A 23,192-nucleotide genomic window follows, 5' to 3' on the forward strand; every position below is an offset into this window, starting at 1 on the left:
GGATTTAGGTCAAATTTTATTTTTCAACAGAAATAATTTCGGTCATTTCGTTGAGATCGAGTTTCAAAATCGCCATATTGAACATGTTTTTGTTTTCTTATCGATTTTATGTAATTAAACTGCCACTCCAGTAAAGTGTTATAATCCTGAGGGCCCTCCTAATAACTATATTAATGCCTCGGGGAGCTATTGGCTAATGATCGCTAATCTCTTTACCTGTGTTTTTAATTCACACCGGACTATTAATCACAAGCTCCAAATTATAAAGAAATTAAAATTATACCAACTGTCTTCATTATTTAATTACTTTTCAGCTAAGACAATTATCAATTATGATTAAAATTTAATTAAAACTTGATTTAATTTACGTAGAAAAAAGATTTGTTTCACTATTAACACACGTGCTTTGTTTACTATGTAATACGCATGCCTGAAATTCTCTTCCGCAGATTTGACACTAAATCGTAAATTTAAAATTGCTTCATGCTAAATAAAGCAAGTGTAACTATTTTCATTAATATTCTTACGTTATTAAAGGTAAAACATCAAAAAGCGGATGTTTTCCTGTGAATTTGATCAACAAAACTAATCCCGGAAATGAGTCCGGAATTGTTCGTTTTAGTATTATCGTAGTACATCCGGTTTTAATTTCGACTTCAGAATCGAAAGAAACGTAAGCGATGACTGAGAAAATTATCATTTTGAGTCATTAAAATCATTTTATTTTTAAACTGTTGCCTTCCCTTAATTGCTCTTGATCGATTTTAGGAAAATGGTAGGATAAATCATGAAGTAAATGCGATGCAACAGTGAAACAAGTTCGTTGATGCTACGAGTATGAGCACAAGCATGCAGTAATGAGATTTTGACAATGTTTTTGAAAAGGGGCACCAACTTTTAAGTTATATGAAAATGACCGAAATTAGGTGAAAAAATTTCCGGATCCTTGCTATTGAACCAAGAGTTCCAAATGGTGAAGTTGAAATCATCCTGTGGTAAATTTTACTGATGCTATCACAAGTTGGTTGACAGTTATATTCACAGATGATATTGGATATGTTCCTTACATCATAACTACAATCCCCTCCCCTTTTCATGAATTTGACCACCGAATTAGATATTACCATGTTTGTAATAATATGAGCAACACGATGGGTGCCACATGTGGAGCATGATCCACTCACCCTTCTGGAGCACTTGAGATCATCCCCAGATTTCGGTGAAGTTCGTGTTGCTTAGTCTTTAGTTTTCTATGTTGTGCCATGTGTACTATTATTTGTCTGTTTATCTTTTTCATTTTTAGCCATTTAGTTTTATTTTCGATCTAGGAGTTTGAGTATCCCTCTGTTATCTTTGGCCCCTCTTGAATTTGAGCACCTGCTATTATGGAATTGTCTGAGGAATTCTTTACAAATCCAGATTCTTTCAAATACTAGTATATAACAAGGACACTATCTATATATTTTTTCAGGTGGTACAATTCTAGTGTAGGATCAAAACATATCAAAAGGAAAACAATCTGTTTCCCTTACACCGTTTCAACTTCTGTAATCAATACAGAACCCTTTATCTATTCCTGTACAAAATTAAATTGAAAATCACACATTTATTTATCGAATTTTTAATTATTAATTGTCAACTACAAAATTGAAGAAAAAAATTCCTGCTTTCCCTTAAAAATGTTTTAGCTGACAAAATCAGAAAACATTTAAATGAAGGTCAAGGTACATTTTTGAGCTAATTGGCCCTGTAAATTTACCTAAAATAAACCATTACTTTGAATATTTCTTTCCTATTGAATAGATAAACATAAAATACACTTACTGTTTGAGTGACAGTATTATTTCAAAGCATGTGCAAGTCAAATATATTTGCATTATTCATTAATTTGACTCATAAATCATGAAAAGAGTATACTGTTCCTAAGACAATAGTCTACTTGCAGTCGACCCGAAACAAGACACAGCACAAAGGCAACAGAGAACTGAGGTCCAAATAGGGGTAATGAGAATAAAAATGTAATAATAGACTTCCAATAACTGGTCAATCTAAGAAATGGAAGATTAATCTAAAATGTTTCAAAAGAAAGTTATTGCTCTTACTTCATGAGTTATGAACTTTAAACTTGCCTCTTTGATAACATTGAATCTGCAGAGCTAGCAATAATAAGGACTGTTTAAGAGAGGTTAGTAGACTACTCTTTCAAAGGAACAAAACTATTCGACCATGGTTTCTTGAAAACTGAGAATTTGGATAAAAAAAGTCAAATTATCTTACAAAACTAATAAAGTTTTAGTTAGCTAAACTATTCTTGGCAAGGAGAGATGGATCATTCATAAGTGAAACTGAAAACTTGTCTGTCGAAAAGCACATGCAGGATATAGAAAATAGAGAGTGACTTATTTCCATCTTTCTTTGTCCTGTAGTCAAAACCAAATTGATTTCGATGATTCCATGCAAAAGGAGCACTGTAGAGTTTGAAGATTTGCACAAGCCTTGAAGGTGTCTTTGATCAACAAAGACAAAAATTGTTTTTCACAAAATATGAACACCCGAAACTAAACGAAATCTAGCTAATCTGTAATATTTGATGGACGACCAATAACCTTAAAGTTATATTGAAAAGAATGCAGGGAAATTTTTAGTCAAAAGAATGATGCAGGAGGAATAGATATTTTCTCTGACAAACGTCAATTGCAAGAACAGAGGATTTACGACTTTTTTTGTTAGTTCAACAGCACATGTTGAATGTTGGACTGCTCTCTCATACGCGTTAATGTCCGTTAAGCTTGTAGGAAGGCATCTGTGTTCAGAGTTTTGGATTTTTTTCGAATGAGAAGGCACATCTTTCAATAGATTCTTCCCCAGGAGCCACCTATGCAGATGAGGCAGCAGTCTGGGACAACAGATGAATGGCATCCTACATCTGAATTCTGGAACACTGGATTTCCGAACTGTGATGTACCACTGATATGAAAACGGTCAAGAGGAATAACATCCATAACAAAATCAGGCATCAGTTGTAAAACTAAGGTGCTGCTGATACCTTGAAAACACCTGCTTCAATATAGTGAATAGGGTTGAAATTTTCTCATCTGTTCAATAATGCTTCTTTAAAAATAACAATCTTTGCTTGGAACCAACTGACTTTTCTATTAAATGTGGAAATCCGGGTTACAAACCAAAACCGAGGGAAACACATCAACTATAAAAGGAAAACCAAGGAACAACAGGAACATCGAAGTGCAACAATAACAAACGTCAATACACATAGAAACCAACTACATGTATATGATAACAACTGCCATATTCCTGAATCTGTACAGGTCATTTTAAGAAAAAAAAATGTGGGTTGAACCTGGTTTAAGGGCATGCCAAACCTTCCACTTTATTTAGTCAGCACTTCGGTGCTGACATGAATATCAGTTATATATAAAAGCGAGATGTGGTATGATTGCCAATAAGACAACTATCCACAGGAGACGAGAGACCAAATGACACAGAAATTAACAACTTTAGGTCACCGCACGGCCTAAAAATTACTGTTTGCAAAAGTATGAATTATTCGAAAAACTAAGGATTGTTTTATCCCAGCCATAGATTCCCTTAGACGTATTTGGCCGAGGTTTTTTTTATTGGTATTTTGGGTCCTCAAAGCTTTTCAACTTTGTACTTGTTTGGCTTTCTAACCTTTTTGATCTGAGCGTCACCGGTGAGTCTTATGTAGATGAAACGCGCGTCTGGCGAATTAAATTATAAGCATGGTACCTTTGATAACTATTTACACCATTGGGTCGATGTCAATGTGGTGGGCATTCCATCCCCGCGGGTATCATCAGTCCAGAAGTCAGCACTTTGGTGTTGACATGAATATCAATTATATGGTCATTTTTATAAATTTACTGTTTGCAAAAGTATGAATTATTCGAAATACTAAGAATTTTCGTATCCCAGTTATACTTTCCCTTAATTAACCGTATTCGGCACAACCTCTTGGTATTTTGGGTCTGCAATGCTCTTCAACTTTGTACTTGTTAGGCTTTCTAACTTTTTGTTATCTGACTCAGTCTGGTGAGTCTTATATGTAGACGAAACGAGCGTCTGGCGTATTAAATTATAAGCCTTGGCTGGTACCTTTGATAACTATTATGATAATGTTAAATTGTGGTCATTTGAAAATAGATAACCTTACTTACAACTGTACAATGTATTCAGTGGTGTTGAAAATAAATAACTCGGCAGGTCTTTTGAGCCATTTTATAAATGATATTCGAAAGTATGAGATGGCATCAGATTCTTCATAAAATTCATCTTTTAAAAACATTTAGTCAGGAACCACTTCCCAAATCTCTTAATAATAAAAGTATTATAAATCTATACGATCCGTTCTTATGATTATTCAGATTGAGTTATTTGGGGAGAAAAACGACAAAATAGGTGTCCGGATATTGTTTCCGTTATCAGACTGACTTTTAGTCATAGATAAGACTTCCGGTTTTAAACATGCACAAGAACAACCAATCGTATGATAGATTACAAAAATGAAAAATAAATAAGCCAATCAGAGCGTTCTCAATATCATGGTTTTTAGATCGCAAGAACCACAACTATCATACCTCCTTAGAGACAATTATGTTTTCGCGTTTATCCACCTGTAAACTACGATTATACTACTATTATAATATACAGAGACTCTCTGTATTCTCTACTTTTTTTCTGAAATATTTACTATTTAAGGGGTCATACCAGTTGCATATATATATTGAAATAAGTAAAACATGTGGAAACAAGAAAGTGTCCATAGTATACGGATGCCACATCTGTACTATCATTTACTATGTTTAGTGGACCGTGAAATGGAGTAAAATCTCTAATTTGGCATTAAAATTAGAAAGATCATATCATAGGGAACATATTTACCAAGTTTCGAGTTGGTTGGACTTCAACTTCATCAAAAACTACCTCGACAAAAACTTTAACCCGAAGCGGGACAGACGGACGGACGAACGAACGAACGGACGAACAGACCAGAAAACATAATTCCCATAAATGGGGCATAAAAATTTATTGTTGAAAGTGAAAACTTTAACCTGAAGCCGGACAGAAGGACGGACGAATGAACGAACGGACGGACGAACAGACTAGAAAATTACATAATTCCCATAAACGGGGCATAAAAATTTGTTGTTGAAAGTGAAAGTATGTGGTTGGCCAAAATGAAAGTAGGGTAGAGATTAGAGGGAGGCAGGACTTATTCGGGACGTCGGGATCGGGTGTTTTTAAGCTCGGGATTTCGGGATTGATCGTTACGGGATACGGGAATATTTTTTTTTAATTTCGGGATGTCGGGATATGAATTTCGTTAAAGGGGCACTAGCTACGAGATATATAAAAAACTAAAGTAGGATTTTTTTTGTTCAATCAATAATGAAAGTGAAATAATGAAATAATAATTCGCTTTTAGCATCCAAAATGGTTCAATTTTGTCAAATTAAGCGAAGAAACATTGATAATTACTCATTCACTTGCAAGTGAATTAGTCGACCTCATTAAATCCGTATTCATGTGAACTTCAATTTAACCCCTTGCTAGAGATTGACAACGCATGCATTGTACGTGTACTGGTTATTTAAAGAAAAAGAATGTCAACAATGAAAGTGAAACTACGGTAAATCATTTGATTACTGATTCGATCCATATAAAATCATTCTTATACGGTTAAAAACAATGAGAAACATATATTTTTAATCTATAAAATAAACTCAAACAGACCTAAAAAAAAATCCAATTGCACGTGTTGGTTTAATCTATTTATATCTTTATTCATGTTTACATCGCTTATATGGTCATCTGAGGTCAAATCGATAGTTAATTAGATGGCGTCTGGACTAAAATACACACGAAACGAACCTTCATATTATCTACCCCATGCTCTGTAAACTGTTTATTTTAGACTTTTGGTAGTTAGGATAAATGTTTTAGATTATTATAAATCAAATATGAGAATTTGAGTCAAATCGGTGACCACGAATTTGACAGCTAGTGCCCCTTTAAAATACGCACCTCGGGATTTCATGTTTTTAAGCCCGGGATTTTGGGATCAGGGCCCCTCAGACCACCCTTCAAATGAGCCTTAGTCATTTATACGAGATTCAAATCCTACCATTGGCATGTTAATAGGGCTCTCAAAAGGAAAAGCACTGATGGATTGTCCTAGAAGCACATTTTATTAGAATAATAATGGTCTATAAGCAGTTTCATTTATTTCATGTTTGAAGCGGTGCACATTTTTAATTTAATTTGACTTTTACCAAAAAAATGCACTGTAGCAAACGGGAAGAATAATTGTGGTACTAGTATAAGGCCAGAAACACGAAAAATAATTGAATTTAACAGAAAGGAAACACATAACGGACTTCGGAAAAAGGGAGAAGGCTTTTGATACCTTATATGAAATTCTCCAGTCATAACATCTTTTACAAAAATTCATCCTACAACAGTTTACAAGTTGTATATGCCCGCGATTTCGTGGGTGTGTTCTAGTACATGTATTATTTAAATATACTTGAAATGGCTGAAATTAACTTTAGGTATATTGTCTCAGGAACACTTGCCTCACTTTTATTACAGGGCCATGAATGGTGGATGTACAAAAGTTAAATATCGAGACTAGCCGCACAGCAATGCAAATTCACATTCAGTATAACAGTAATATTATTAGACTTGCTACATGTCCCTTCCTAATTATGTTTCTTCTTTTTTTTTTCAATTTTGCCCCTTTAATAATTTTACTGCTATAACTAGGAGATTACAATTATACTGACATCTGCAGGAGGAAGGGTAATCAGTAGGCTGGCACTTATAGTAAACATATAAATTAGTAAGAGAGAAATAATAGAAAGGGAATTGTAGCAAGTCTATAATATTATATATGACTGTACTTTTATATTTCGCGCCAAATATTATTAGAGTTACCTCCCATAGACAATGGCAATGGCAGCAACTGGAACTGACGATCTAGAAAATGAACTCGTAAGATCGTATTTGACGTTGGAAGCTATTGACACTAATATATTCAGGTAGAAAATAGTTTCTTAATGTTGTTTATATAACATTTTTGTTTAAAGATCAAGATCAAGAGCCATATTATTTTAACATGAAATCATGCAACAACAAGAGTGACACAAGTCCCCCCTTTTTAGTATTCAAATCGGAATATATACAGATGTTTATCTATCTGTATGTGTCCCAGGTTGCAGAAATTTTCTTTTAAAAACTGTTTTACGGTAGAAAATTCTCTATATATATTTGTAAAAGCATTGAGTTATGAAATTTCTCAAAAGTAAAAGTTGCAATGTAATGCTAAGAGGGTGGTAAAAGGGGGTTGCTTGCATGGAAAAAACGTGAAATAAGACATCATTTCACGTTGAACGTGAAATAATTTTTGTCATGAACATTGCACGAAAAATAAAGACTTTGATTTGAATCTTTTGTGACTGAGTCGCTGTCCTCTTGTAGAGTGGGGTGCTCATTTTCGCCGTTTAAGGATTTTGAGGTGTAAAAACTTCAAAGGATGGCTGAAATGGAAGAAATGTACCTGTAAATTATATTTTTATAACAAATATAATATTTTTTTAAACTGAGACAAAATTGCGGCTCCTACCGAAAACGGACAACGATTTTCGGACAATTTCCTGAATAAAAAACACACGATTTCAAAGAAGTATTTCTAAGTAAGTATTTGACTGAATGCCCTAATTTTGAATTCTTCATACCTTTGAAATGTCTGCTATTCATCTATAATGCAATTGATTTGATAAAAATTGTTAAAAGCTGCGGTTACATGTATTTGGTTTTAAATAGATGTGTAAAAACGGCGAATATGTGTCCCCCATTGACAAAACATCCGGAAATTTCAAACACCCTTTAATCTAACTTTTCAGATGATTTTCTTAAAACAAACCGGTTTTCAAGCTTAAGTATATTTTGCATTTGAAGTTATCTTCATATAGAAATATCACTATACTTCAAAAACATTTAGACCTGAACATAAACTGTAGAAAACATGGAAAGATGTGGCGAAAATGAGCACCCCACTCTATATATAAACTCTCTGTTTTACATAATATTCCCTATTTAGTATACACATTTATGATATAAATGATTTACGGCTTTTAAAAAAAGTATTTAACAATCTTATGAACTTTTAAAATGCAAATAAAGGAACAACATCATAGGCCTTTCAGCCTTATCACAAAAACAAAATTCAATCAATTTTTTTTTCTTGACGATCCCTGCCTTGTGTTTGAACTTTATTTGAAAAATACCGAGCTCGTAAAATAAGCATTTGAAATCACGATGCACGTGAAATTAAATAAGCAGAACACGTTGAACGAGGCACCTGTCTTGCACGACTGAACGTCAAATAAAAAAGTAAAAACATGTTGAACGTGAAATAAAAAAACGGCGATCACGTTGCACTAAAATAACCCTTTACCACCCTCTGCTAATGCCAATGGTGGCCGGCCTTGCAACCACAAAGTCTCTTCCAGTCCTCATGAGTACAGTTTCTATCTCGAACTAAATGAACAATAGTTGAGTAGAAAGAGTATCTTAATAAAATTACTAAACAATAAGTTGCAAATTTAACAAAATCTGTCAACATATATAATCAGTGAATTATTGTAAAATAAATTTGCTGTACATTTTGACATTTTTTAAAAAAACAATAATTTAATCATTAATTTAAAACAATTTTTTAATTTTACAAGCCCACAAGGGAAATAATTCAGTTGAAGTATTATTGTAATCACAAATAGGCAGTCGGATATCCAGTGAATGAAACCGAAAGAAAATTCACCCTTTTATGATAGAATTAAGAAGGTCAATTTAGAAACAATACCTGTGTCGATACTGATCAAAAGTTATTTCTAAAAAATAATTGTAAATTTTAAATAATTTGAAAAATTCAAAATATTGAGGCCAATATTGGCCATTAGACTTGAGCACCTTCTCTTTTTCTATTTTGCAATAATTATCTATATATCAAATGTATGTTATTTATTTATACTTTCTGCAGATTTATTTTCCAGTTTTTGTATACTTAAGTTTCGTGGATGACTTTTACCCATTGAAATTAAGGTATACATGTTATAAACCCCATCGATTAATTATGAATCCATGTTCGTTTTTTTCCCCTTATAGTCATAAAACTGTAATTTATTATCATTATCAGGGCTTCACCAGTGAATCTTTGGCGCCCCCTTGCTGGAAGATTTGTTTATGGAGGACAGGTAATTGGTCAGGCACTGATAGCAGCCTGTCGTACTGTCAAAGAAGAACAGCATGTTCACAGCTTACATTGTTATTTTTTAATTGGAGGTAAGTTAGTTCTTAGACAAAAGAAATTCCAATATTTTCGTTTCGATTTGGTGCTGTTGGCAATGAAATTCTAACTCTAATTTCAATCAATTTTACCTTTGAGTAACTTGTTAATGGTAGTTTTTGCAGCGTCTTTAAGTGTAATTGTCATTTTGTATACAATTAGATTTCTTTTGGTTTTTAGCTCACCTGGCCCGAAGGGCCAAGTGAGCTTTTCCCATCACTTTGCGTCCGGTGTCCGGCGTCCGGCGTCGTCCGTCGTCGTTAACTTTTACAAAAATCTTCTCCTCTGAAACTACTGGGCCAAATTAAACCAAACTTGGCCACAATCATCATTGGGGTATCTAGTTTAAAAAATATGTGGCGTGACCCGGCCAACCAACCAAGATGGCCGCCATGGCTAAAAATAGAACATAGGGGTAAAATGCAGTTTTTGGGTTATAACGCAAAAACCAAAGCATTTAGAGCAAATCTGACAGGGGTAAAATTGTTTATCAGGTCAAGATCTATCTGCCCTGAAATTTTCAGATGAATCAGACAACCCTTTGTTGGGTTGCTGCCCCTGAATTCATAATTTTAAGGAAATTTTGGTGTTTTTGGTTATTATCTTGAATATTATTATAGATAGAGATAAACTGTTTACAGCAATATTGTTCAGCAAAGTGAGATTTACAAATACGTCAATGTGACCGAAATGGTCAGTTGACCACTTTAGGAGTTATTGCCCTTTTTAGTCCATTTTTAACCATTTTTCGTAAATCTTAGTTATCTTTTACAAAAATCTTCTCCTCTGAAACTACTGGGACAAATTAATCCAAACTTGGCCACAATCATCATTGGGGTATCTAGTTTAAAAAATGTGTGGCGTGACCCGGCCAACCAACCAAGATGGCCGCCATGGCTAAAAATAGAACATAGGGGTAAAATGCAGTTTTTGGCTTATAACTCAAAAACCAAAGTATTTAGAGCAAATCTGACAGGAGTAAAATTGTTCATCAGGTCAACATCTATCTGCCCTGAAATTTTCAGATGAATCGAACAACCCGTTGTTGGGCTACTGCCCCTGAAATGGTAATTTTATGGAAATTTTGCTGTTTTTGGTTATTATCTTGAATATTATTATAGATAGAGATAAACTGTAAACAGCAATAATGTTCAGCAAAGTAAGATCTACAAATAAGTCAACATGACCAAAATGGTCAGTTGGCCACTTTAGGAGTTATTGCCCTTTATAGTCAATTTTTAACCATTTTTCGTAAATCTTAGTAATCTTTTAGAAAAATCTTCTTCTCTGAAACTACTGGGCCAAATTTAACCAAACTTGGCCATAATCATCATTGGGGTATCTAGTTTAAAAAATGTGTCCGGTGACCCTGCCAACCAACCAAGATGGCCGCCATGGCTAAAAATAGAACATAGGGGTAAAATGCAGTTTTTGGCTTATAACTCAAAAACCAAAGCATTTAGAGCAAATCTGACATGGGTAAAATTGTTCATCAGGTCAAGATCTATCTGCCCTGAAATTTTCAGATGAATCAGACATTCTGTTGTTGGGTTACTGTCCCTGAAATGGTAATTTTAAGGAAATTTTGCTGTTTTTGGTTATTATCTTGAATATTATTATAGATAGAGATAAACTGTAAACAGCAATAATGTTCAGCAAAGTAAGATCTACAAATAAGTCAAACATGACCAAAATGGTCAGTTGACCACTTTAGGAGTTATTGCCCTTTATAGTCAATTTTTAACCATTTTTCGTAAATCTTAGTAATCTTTTAGAAAAATCTTCTCCTCTGAAACTACTGGGCCAAATTTAACCAAACTTAGCCATAATTGGGGTATCTAGTTAAAAAAATGTGTCCGGTAACTCGGCCAACAAACCAAGATGGCCGCCATGGCTAAAAATAGAACATGGGGGGTAAAATGCAGTTTTTGGCTTATAACTCAAAAACCAAAGCATTAAGAGCAAATCTGACAGGAAGTAAAATTGTTGATCAGGTCACGATCTATCTGCCCTGGAATTTTCAGATGAATGGGATAATCGGTTGTTAGGTTGCTGCCCCTGAATTGGTAATTTTGAGGAAATTTTGCTGTTTTTTTTGTTATCTTGAATATTATTAAAGATAGAGATAAACTGTAAACAGCAATAATGTACAGCAAAGTAAGAACTAAAAATAAGTCACTATGACCAAAATAGTCAATTGACCCCCTAAGGAGTTATTGCCCTTCATAGTCAATTTTTAACAATTTTCTTAAAATTTGAAGATTTTCAATAACATTTTCCACAGAAAGTACTGTTATAGATAGAGATAATTGTAAGCAGCAAGAATGTTGAGTAAAGTAAGATCTACAAACACATCACCTTCACCAAAACACAATTTTGTCATGAATCCATCCGTGTCCATTGTTTAATATTCACATAGACCAAGGTGAGCGACACAGGCTCTTTAGAGCCTCTAGTTTTCAGTGTTGTTGGGTAGCTGTCTAATTGGAGTATACCCTTTATCACCTTTTATGAATTTATATATATATATTTTTCGTTTTAAAAAACAATTTGAAAACCTCAAACAAAAAATTAACAAATCTAATAAATTGATAAGAAACTGATCATTGCCAAATTAGAAAATATAAATATATGTAGGATTATTTTTTGGTATTTATTTATGTAAACCTGGTACCCATTACATCATGCACATGTTGTTTGAAGAAACTTTTGATTCGTTTACCAGGAAATGCCAAGAAACATATCCTATACCATGTAGATAGAACTAGAGATGGATCTACATATAGTTCTAGAGCAATCAAAGCTACACAGGATAGTGTACCAATATTTACCATGCAGGCTTCATTTAAGATGGAAGAGTCTGATCCATTAAAACATCAGTATGTCATGCCTGTAGTCCCGGGACCAGAAGAATTAGTGGAAAGCTATGATTTCTTACAATCACAGTTAGAGTAAGTAATATAAGTACATGTACACGTAAGCACAGTTGCCTGAAGATTTCATATTTATTGCGAAAAAATTGGGGAATTAAAAAAAAAAATAGTAGGATTATATAGTTTATATTTTATTTCCCCCATTTTTTTCGCTATAATTATGAACTCTTCAGGTGACAGTGCTTATATGCTTACATGCTTTGTATAAGCTTGTCCCCTCCTGACAAAACTATATGTGGATAAAAGGAGATATGGGGTATGTCAATTAGACAGCAACCCAACTACAAAAAAACTTTAAAACATCTTTGATGTCAAAAATTATATCTTTAACAATATCGTCCAAAAAGATTGAATTTACACAGTTTTCATTATATTTTGAATATGAAATGTAGTTATTTCAGTGACATCCCAAGTTTTGAACTCATATACCGTGGATTCATTATTAGTTGATGGATACCAATTTTTGTTGATTTCATGGGTACAGAGGACCCACAAATTTAAATGTTCACTGACAACAAATTTTCAACAGGAAAATAAGGAGACTTAAGCAAAACTATGAAATCAAATATTAAAGAAAATGCAAGATTTCATCATTCCATGAAAATCAGTTCCAATGAAAATGACAGAACCAACAGTATTTGATTTATTGTGGAAAGTTTTAGTTAAATATAAACTTGATATTTTTCATAGAAATGAGGAAACAACTGAAGAAAGTAGAGACTTTATAAAGAGGATATTAGAAAGGAAAATGCACATAGAGAGACGACCTGTTGACCCTCATCTTTATCATGGTTTGACCCAGGGAGAACCAAGAAGATACATCTGGGTGAAAGCTAGTGGTCATATTGGTAAGTAGACAACTTGAACCTCATCTTTACCATGGTTAGACCCAGGGAGAGCCTAGACAGTACATATGGGTTAAAGCTAGTGGTCATATTGGTAAGTAAATAACTTGACCCTCATCTTTACCATGGTTTGACCCAGGGAGAACTTTGATGGTACATCTGGGTTAAAGCTAGTGGTCATATTGGTAAGTAGACGACTTGACCCTCATCACTTCGGCATTTTGAACCAGAAGATATTGAGCTAATTTTTTAGTTGTCTCACTAAGGAGGGACATGTATATTTTCAGTGGCAAAGGAGAGCTAGCAGAAGGAGGAAATTTATTTGTATGAAATGTGTGAAACCATTTAGTTTTTCAAATCTTTTAATCTTATTATTTTTTTGTTTAGCCATTACGAGGGTACCCATTTTGTATCCTCAAATCCTAAAAAAAAGCCCTCTTATTAAAATTTTTGGCAACTTACTTTACCATATAATGCTATTGTGCACTTCCTACTTAATTTTTGTATTCATTTAATTCTGGAGATTTCCCTTTGCAAATTGTGGACATTTGTTCTCCAACTTTGATTATAATCTGTTGTCAATGTGAAGCATGTTTTCTTGAGATTTTTCTAACTATTTTCAGGACCAGACATAAAGTTACAACAATGTATAGCAGGATTTATGTGTGATATGTTATTGTTGGGTGCAGCCTTACAACCTGCTTTACCAGGGACCAAAGTAGGCTACATGGCATCATTAGATCATAGTATGTGGTTCCATAATCCTTTCAGGGCAGACGAATGGATGTTGTATGAGATAGAATGTCCACAATGTGGTAAGTAGGCCACATGGCATCATTAGATCATAGTATGTGGTTCCATAATCCTTTCAGGGCAGACGAATGGATGTTGTACGAGATAGAATGTCCACAATGTGGTAGGTAGACAAAACTTTCAATTTTGTAATTCAAATTTGTTGGAGCTCTTCCTCTAATGCAGCCATATTTATTTTGAAGCCATATTTATTGTGCTTTAATATCAGTCAGTGAAATATTTTTTACTGGCATTGTAGCATTTTACAAAAATATAATTGACAGAAGATGAGGAAGAGACAAAAAATGTTCAGTTTATGATGAGGTCAGTTTAATGGTATCTCAAGGATATTTTGTATGTGGTTGTGTTACTTGTGTCAGCATTGGCACAACTGTTTTTCATGGAGATTATATGATTATACATCTTTAAAACCACTGTTCATGGACTTCAAAATGACCTTATCTGTTATCTTTCATCATAGCCTATTTTGATATATTTACTTTATATTTTTGTGATAAAAAATTATTTACCTACAGGGTCAGGGAAAGCGTTATGTACAGGGAGAATGTGGAGACAGGATGGTGTATTGGCTGTATCTATGGCCCAGGAAGGTGTTGTCAGATCTGCTCTATGATATAGTCTTCTCATAAAGTCAAGATTTGACCTAACTTACATTGTGCAAGGAATCCCAAGGATGGTGATATCAGACCTTTGTCATTTTTTTCAATATTTTTTTACAGGATACAGGATAGAAATGTTAAAAGTATTTTATGATCACTTCATAAAACTCATTTAAAAAAAGATGACTAAGGCATGTTTCTTGTACATGTATCATTATTTCTATAACTCTGTTACTTTTACCTATAAATATACAATGTATTTGTTAAATCTAAGAAAACAAAGGATACTTCAGAGTATCATTACAGCTGAGTGGTTGAGAATTATAATATTTTTGTAAAGGATGTATTAATGAAATAGATTAAATAAAAGAATATAATATGTTATAATTAGATATGTCAAAGAATAATGTGCATTTGTATATATTGATTGTACATCTGTGAAGACTTATTTTTATGTGTAAAATATATTTATTAGATTTTTTTTTTATATCAATGAGCTTATTGTAATTTTTTACTCTCCTTCTAAGCCAGTTTATCAGTATACTTTCCCGGAGGCCTAGACTTATTTTGTTATAATCAACAGGTGTATTTAACTTTGAAATTTTATTCTTGAGAAATTTCCTTCATTTCCAAATAATGGTACCATGCCAGATGAAGTCTCATAAAAAACAGCAAATCACTTAAAATAAATATTGATAAATTAATTGAAGATTGTCTACATATCATCTAAAAATCACCAGAGAAACAGATTCCACCACCTTATATTGTGCGATAAGATCTTTCTTCTCTTTGAGATTTTAATGTCAAGTATTTTACTATCAATGGGATAATTGAAGCACACTCCAAGCAGTTGTAGAACCTTTGTATTAGAAAGAAATCAGGTTTTTTTAAAAGTTTAAATAATTTAGAATTGTTATAAACTAACAATGATTTTTTTTAAATCAGATCTCAGAAATATATATCTTGTATTTTTTATAGAAAAATTTGACAAAATATATTAATTAGATGTCATAAATAGTAGAGAGCATATTATGAACAATAAGATAAAATGTGTGTTTAATACAGAGTTCATCAGACTCTTACTCATTTCAGGTAAATTTAAATTTTGTACTTTACTTTTTTGATAGTCCAAAAAATTTTAGCGAAATTAAAAAATAATTATGAATTTCCAAATTATTAAATAAATGTACTTCAAATACCAATCCTTAGATTTTTTATAAGAGAAATATTTTTTATTTATTTTGTTTTTTTTTAAATAATAATTCCTTTCAGTGTTATAATGAAACATTAAACATAAGATTCTTATCCTGTCTTAAGTTTTTAGATGAATCAATCATTTCTGCTTTTCTATACACTGTATTTTGTATCAAAACACTTTGAGGGAAACATCCTATTTATAGCATTTTGTGATTGGTTATTTAAATGAAATGAGACTTCATTATTTAGATGTGTTTTTTAAAATATTGTAATTACAAAGCGATTAATTGTATTAATTCAAATACTGAAGAAAAGAATGAATTTGTTGTTATTTATGAATATTTGATTTGTTATAATTTTGTTAATATTTTTTTTAAATAATAAAAATAATTTATACTGTGCATTTCATTTCTTTTATAAATCATAATAAAAACACAGGATATTCTGGTCTTATTTCCAAAGCTAGTTAAAACCTTATTTTGTATGGAACTTGTAAAAAGTCATTAAGTACCATGCAGGGGCTGTGTCATCAAAAGTGTCCTAAGATTTGTCTTAAGGATGTATTCTTCTGACGTTTCAGTCTCATTGAAATCTCGTTCTGTTATTATTTCCAAAACATGGGTCATAAGTGGAAAATAGCAATGAATTTGATAAAAAGCATAATTAAACTTAACTCTGTGAAAAAATTGGGTATTTTCAATGAGTAGTTTTTGAGTAATCAAATTTTTAAATTTTATTACCAATCAAGTAAGTCTTTTTAGCCAAAATCTTGTGAAAATGGGTGAGGGGTACAAAAAATGATTTTACCAGAAACATTTACATCCCACATCCCTTTTTTCTTTTCAAATTTTTTAGATATGAATTTTTTCAATCATTTATAACAAAGAAGTTGAAAAAATATGCAATTTATAATTAAAACTGAGAAAAATCACAAATTTATAAAATTAACAACATGGTAAATTTGACACAAAAAAGCATCAAAATATGATAAAAATTTCTTATATTAACACCTACCTATAGTTTTTTCAATTTAAATTTATTCAGATTAGTCCCCTTCATCTTTATTGAAAGTATGATGAAAATTTTAATTGTAGAATTGTGATTTTTTTTCATGATAATAGCCCAAAAATAGGTTAAAATTGATGAAAAATGGGAAATTCATCAAAATTGGGTACTTTAAAGGGGCCGTAGCAAAAAAAGAAGTGCACCACCATATGAATTTTACTTCACCAATTATTTTTTTACAGTCATATAAACCCAAAAATCAGGTTTAGAAAAAAAGTTTAATTCCAGAAACTTTTTACTCTTCAGAGGTGTACATCCTTAAAGTCATAAGAAACCTTAAATTAAAAAAATAATGCATATGTTTTTTATAACTCAATGGATAGTTTTCATTATAAAACTTATGTACATATACTTTTTTCTGAAGAAAATTCTTTAATATATTCATATTTAGAAGAAGTTTACTTCCAGGAAGCAATTCCTCTGACATATTTTCTGTATGCAAAGTGACCTCAGTGTGACCCATCTCGTAAAAATCTGGTGATCGCAATACGCATGGATGTCCTTAAAATAAACTATTATCTGAATTTACATGTTGAACACGTGCTCAATTTCCATGCTTTTTTGTTGATTTTTTGTTGATTGTTGACAAACAGGTGACAATCGTTAAACTTCGGCTTCAAAATACGAACTTTAATTACCTGCCATATTTTCACAACAACACTGACTGATTGAAAAAAAATTGACGATTATACGAAATTTATGCGAAAAAAATGATAAATTCGTGCAAAGAAGACTAAGTTTATGATGTTTGTATGCATTGGTTCAAGAATTGGAAGAACATTATTTTTCACCGGTCACTCGTTTCTTATGACTTTAAGGATGTACACCTCTGAGGAGCCAAAAATTTCTAGAATTAAACTTTTTTTCTTGACCTGATTTTGGGGTTTACAAAATGATTGGTGAAAAAAAAAATCATATGGTGGTGCACTTCTTTTTTTGCTACAGCCCTTTGAAAATGCCCAATTTTGATGATTTTCCCATTTTTCATCGATTTTTACCTATTTTTGGGCTATTATCATGTAAAAAATAACAGTTCCACAATTAAACTTTTTTCATACTCTCTATAAAGATGAAGTGGACCAATCTGAATAAATTTTACTTAAAAAAACTATAGGTAGGTGTTAATATAAGAAAGTTTTATCATATTTTGACGCTTTATGCGTCAATTTTGTATTTTTGTGATTTTTCTGTGTTTTAAGAACAAAATGCATATTATTTCAACTTTTTTGTTATTTAATGAATGGTTATTATCTATTTTGAATTTATTGAACCATAAAACTAATTTTTTACTCTTCACATTGAATAATCCGCGAAGCGGATTATGTAAAATGTGAAGAGTCAAAAATTAGTTTTATGGTTCAATAAAATCAAAATAAATTATTGCCATTCATTATAAATAAATTTCTATCAAAAATAAGGCTCAGTGAACTTTTTATATTATGTATATTAACAATAACAACGTACGCACATGTTGGCGTATGAATACACAACGTCAGAGTGGGCGTGTCGCCATCAAAATTGACAACATTGAAAATAAAACTAATAATTTTAACCAATCAGAAGACAGTAAAAACACCAAATTTATTTATAAATGATTGAAAAAATTTTGGCTAAAAATACTGACTTGATTGGTCGTAAAATTTGAAAAGTGGATTACTCAAAAACCATTCATTGTAAATACATAATTTTATCACGGAGTTATGTTAGATTATAATATTTTTGAAATTCATTGATATTTTCCACTTGTATCACATGTTTTGGAAATAATTCAAGAACGAGATTTCAACGAGACTGAACGAGACTGAAAAGTCAGAGGAATACATCCTTAAGATATATCTTAGGACAAATAATAGGACAGTTCTAGAACTGTCATATGATGTATCTCAGACTGTACATTGAAGGTATTATAAGATAATCTTTACAAAGCTGCATGTCCTATCGTAGTTCCAAGTGCTATTTTCTCATTGCTGTATAATGATGCAATTATTTTAACAAGAATATACAAAAATTCGTAGTGTTCCCCGGAACCCAGTGTCTCGCCTACTTTTGCTGTAAATCGCAGGCTCAACAAAAATGAGGAAAAAAAATCATTAAAGATATTGCTCTTGATACTATCTTTTGATTGTAGGAAGCTTCTGTCCAAGTTTGGTAAAAATTCAGGATAGTTTATGAATCCAATAAATGTTTTAAAAACTTTAACTGCAGACTGTATGTAATGTTAACTGGAAGAAAAACTAAGTCCATTTATAAGTAAAATACAGATACACAGGTACAAAATATTAACAAAATTTCCTTCTAGATACTAGCTTTTGATCATAAACAAGCTTCTGTCAAAGTTTGGTACAAATTTAAATAGTATAAGAAAGTTATTAATTTTTTTTTTGATTTAACCGCAGAGTGCATGTGTTGTTTCCTGGCAGAAAATCTGAGTCCATTTAAAAGTAAAATATGGAAAAAATGGATTTATTTTTTTACAAAGTTTACTTCTGGATACTGTCTTATGATCATAAACAAGCTTCTGTCCAAGTTTGGTACAAACCCAGGATAGTTTAAGAAAGTTATTCAAATTTTAAAAACTTTAACCACAGAGTGAATGTAATGTTTCCCCGCAGAAAAACTAAGTCCATTTATAAATAAAATACAGAAAAAATGGAATTTTATTTTTACAAAATTTACTTCTGGATACTATCTTATGATCATAAACAAGCTACTGTCCAAATTTGGTAGAAATCCAGTAGAGTTTAAGAAAGTTATTATTCAAAAACTTTAACCACAGAGTGAATATTTGTGGACGCCGCCGCTGGAATGTAGGATCGCTTAGTCTCGCTTTTTTTACCTAAGTCGAAGGCTTGACAAAAATAGAAGGATTTCTGTATGCTACAATAAGTTGGCAGTAAGGTGTGCATAGAATTATGAAAATGAAATATTCATATTTTTTCCATTCATTTATATAGTTTTGTTTAATAAATCTTTTAGAAGATTTTTCATGGACCGCCAAACACCAAAATATTCCCAATATCATTTTATACAGAAACCAAGATCAATAGATATAGGAAGATGTGGTGTGAGTGCCAATGAGACAACTCTCCATCCAAATAACAATTTATAAAAGTAAACCATTATAGGTCAATGTACAGCCTTCAACACGGAGTCTTGGCTCACACCGAACAAAAAGCTATAAAGGGCCCCAAAATTACTAGTGTAAAACCAAGACTTGATAATTTTCACCATTTGGCAAATTAAAGAAGTTTTATATTTCTTACCTTAGTTTGTGTTTTAAAATTTGATGCAATTTTCAAACTTCCAGATGTCAAGGCTTGACAATGTCTGGATTAGTGTCAGGTGGTAATTCAAATTGGTCTGATATATTATTTTACATGTTGTCCTTGCAAAATCTCATTCAAAAATGACAAGAAAATGAAAATTAAGAATACAATTATAACTAACAACAGCTCACTTATTTTTAATTTGCTGTATTAAAGTTTAGTTGGCCTAGGGGATAAAGTTATGGATCCTTGAAGCAAAGTTTTAAGGTCAAACTATCTATAATGATTTAATAATACAGTAATTATTTTATCTGTGACAATAATTTTATTCAATACTTTCATTGGTTTTTGTTAATGTTTTATTATTATTTTACTATTTTCTTCAATTTTATGTATTTTACCAATTTGTAAAGAAAAGAAATGTACAGTAATGGAGGCATTTCATTGATTTTTAACTAAAGTAATCATTACATTATATGTAATTGTAATGTAGAAATGTGCATACATAAAAAAAAAAATGTAATATAACAATGCATTACATTTACAAATTACCATTACCTCAGGCCTGTTTGGCACACATATTACTGTATATTCATTATTATTTGTGGGATACCAAATTTCATGGTTTTCGTTGGAACAGGTGATCCACAAATTTAAATGTTCAAATAATCACAAATTCAGTGGCGGATCCAGGGGGGGGGGGGGGGTTCCGGGGGTTGGAACCCCCCTTTTTTTTGGCAGATCAATGCATTTGAATGGGAGCATATAGTTGGAACCCCCCCCCTTTACTCTGGGTAGGGAACCCCCCCCCCCCCCCTTTTTAAAATGGCTGGATCCGCCACTGAAATTTGCTATAGAGTTGTATACTTCAACAAAACCATGAAATCAAATATCCTTGAAAATACAACATTTCCTCAATCCATGAAAATTGATACCCACAAAAATAAATGAATCCACAGTATACTTAAACCTAAATCTTATATTCAAAATATAAGTTTAAAATATATTTAATCAAGTAAAAGGAAGAAAATGCCATTTAAAATAAAACCATTTTAAACCCTTAAATTGTGTACACATGCATACACAGTAAAATATAAGTACAAAATATACATTTTAATATTGTATATTTAGTACATACAAAAATAGTCATAAATAATTAAATGAGACGAACTCAAAGTGCCAAATTGCTTAGATTTTTTAGTTCAAATGGGAATATCTTGTAATCTTGGTATAAAAACTCAGGACATAAATTAGCTATTTTGTATTGCTTGACCCTAACCCCACACAATGAGTTAGAAGAGAAGTCCAAATTTTACAGACACAGAAGTTCAAATTCTACCTAATAAAGTGTTTGTTTATATGCTAGGACATCATAATATTATCCTAAGAGTTGAAATGGTCTTAAGACTATCCTAAAACAGCTTATAAGTAGTCCTAAAGCTGGGACCAAAATAAGAACATATCCTTAGATAAGATCTTTTCGATAACACAGCTAAGAGCAAAAAATTCTCCTAAGATGATCTTAGAACATATCTTAGTCCTAAGACAGTTTCTATGAAACGGCCCCTGGAACCTCGAGAAAACCAGCCCAACTCTTGCAGACCTTAGATCGCAAGTAAGTTTGAGTAGCTGACCAACAATATGACTAATTGTATGTAGCTGAAATGTATCATTCATCAATCGAATAATATTTGGGGAAAAGTCAAACAACCAATAGGCTGTGTTCAAAGGATTTTTCAGATGGTTTATCACTAGAACATTTTATATATCCATGCAGGTCAATGGTGAAGAGAATGTGATGGCTTTTTCTTTTCTGATGAGAAATCTTGTTTTAGTAGCTCCTTGTTTCCCAGGCCATCTACTAATAGATTCTATGTTACCTTTCTTTCTTGTTTATGCATGGTAATAATCAAATTTTTATCTCACATGACTCAAAAATGATCAGCAAGTCGAATTATTAGAGCGTCACTTTTCTGCACTAAACAGAATAAATGATCAGCAATACAGGATCAACAAAACAGTTTATTTTGTCATGAATTCTATTCTCATCTACGATGTTTGAAAGTGTCCTTTGTTGAATATGCACAGACTATTGTGAGCAACACAGACTGTTAAGAGACTCTTGTTTTTATATTATAAGTGTATTTTGGTGCTTTTTATTTGTGAATTTAAGCTATACATGTATTAACAAATATATTTCCTCTATATTGCTGTTCTGGCCTCATTTGTTATCATAGTGATGTCATGTGTTTAACAGTATAACTGGCAAAATAAAACTTAGCTCAACAGCATTCTATTGTTGGTAAAGGGTGACTGAATGATTTTGCTGCAGATCTGATTCTGAATATGGACATATATAGATTATGAGTTGTTGAATTCTTATTTCAACTTGGTGAATTTAAGGATGACTTAAAGAGTACCCTCAACACAAGACGAAAACCAGTTCTACAGTAATGATTGCCATACAACTGTTTATTTTTTAGTGCATGTGCACCTTTGTAGTACTGACTAATTGCCTTGCATAAGGGTGTCTAATGAATCATCTTACAATTCAAGTTTAAAAACACTTTTGACAGCAATTAATTATAAGTGCATCTCTTAAACTATGACAAAATAACCTGATTCTGTGACCTAACTTTCTGATACTAAGAACCTAAATCAGAGACATAAAATTAAAATTGAAAATGTAAATAGGGAATGTGTAAAAGAGACAACAACTTGATCAAAGAGTTAAAAAAAAGCTAAACGCCACCAATGGGTCTTCACCACAGCAAGAAAATCCTGCACCTGAAGGCTTTCTTCAGCTGGCCCCTAAACAAAAATGTGTACTATAGTTCAGTGATAATGGAGGCCATACTTAACTCTAAAATATATAAATGAACTAAAGTTATAAATCATACAAGAGGCCAGAGGCTCTTGACTAGCGACAGGCGCAAGAATATGTTGAGGTTAACCTATTTTGTGAGATCTCAACTCCCGCTGTACCTCTAGCCAATGTAGAAAAAAAAACAAACACACAGCAATACATACAGTAACCATCTTTCCAATACTGAGAAACCTAGAATGTTTTAAGTATAACAGCCTCAGTT

At 32.1% G+C, this 23,192-nt stretch overlaps 1 protein-coding gene across 1 annotated transcript; it reads left to right on the forward strand.

The window, feature by feature from the left end:
* The first annotated feature begins 6,958 nt into the window (after window positions 1-6,958).
* LOC143079268 (acyl-coenzyme A thioesterase 8-like) lies at window positions 6,959-16,173 on the forward strand. Its single transcript, XM_076254510.1, has 6 exons — window positions 6,959-7,079; window positions 9,236-9,381; window positions 12,111-12,336; window positions 13,009-13,166; window positions 13,787-13,978; window positions 14,492-16,173. Exons 1-6 carry the CDS (start codon window positions 6,988-6,990, stop codon window positions 14,587-14,589), a joined length of 912 nt encoding a protein of 303 aa, XP_076110625.1. The 5' UTR covers window positions 6,959-6,987; the 3' UTR covers window positions 14,590-16,173.
* Window positions 16,174-23,192: the final 7,019 nt, after the last annotated feature.

This window comes from Mytilus galloprovincialis, chromosome 6 (genome assembly GCF_965363235.1).
Source record: "Mytilus galloprovincialis chromosome 6, xbMytGall1.hap1.1, whole genome shotgun sequence".
Classification (NCBI taxonomy): domain Eukaryota; kingdom Metazoa; phylum Mollusca; class Bivalvia; order Mytilida; family Mytilidae; genus Mytilus; species Mytilus galloprovincialis.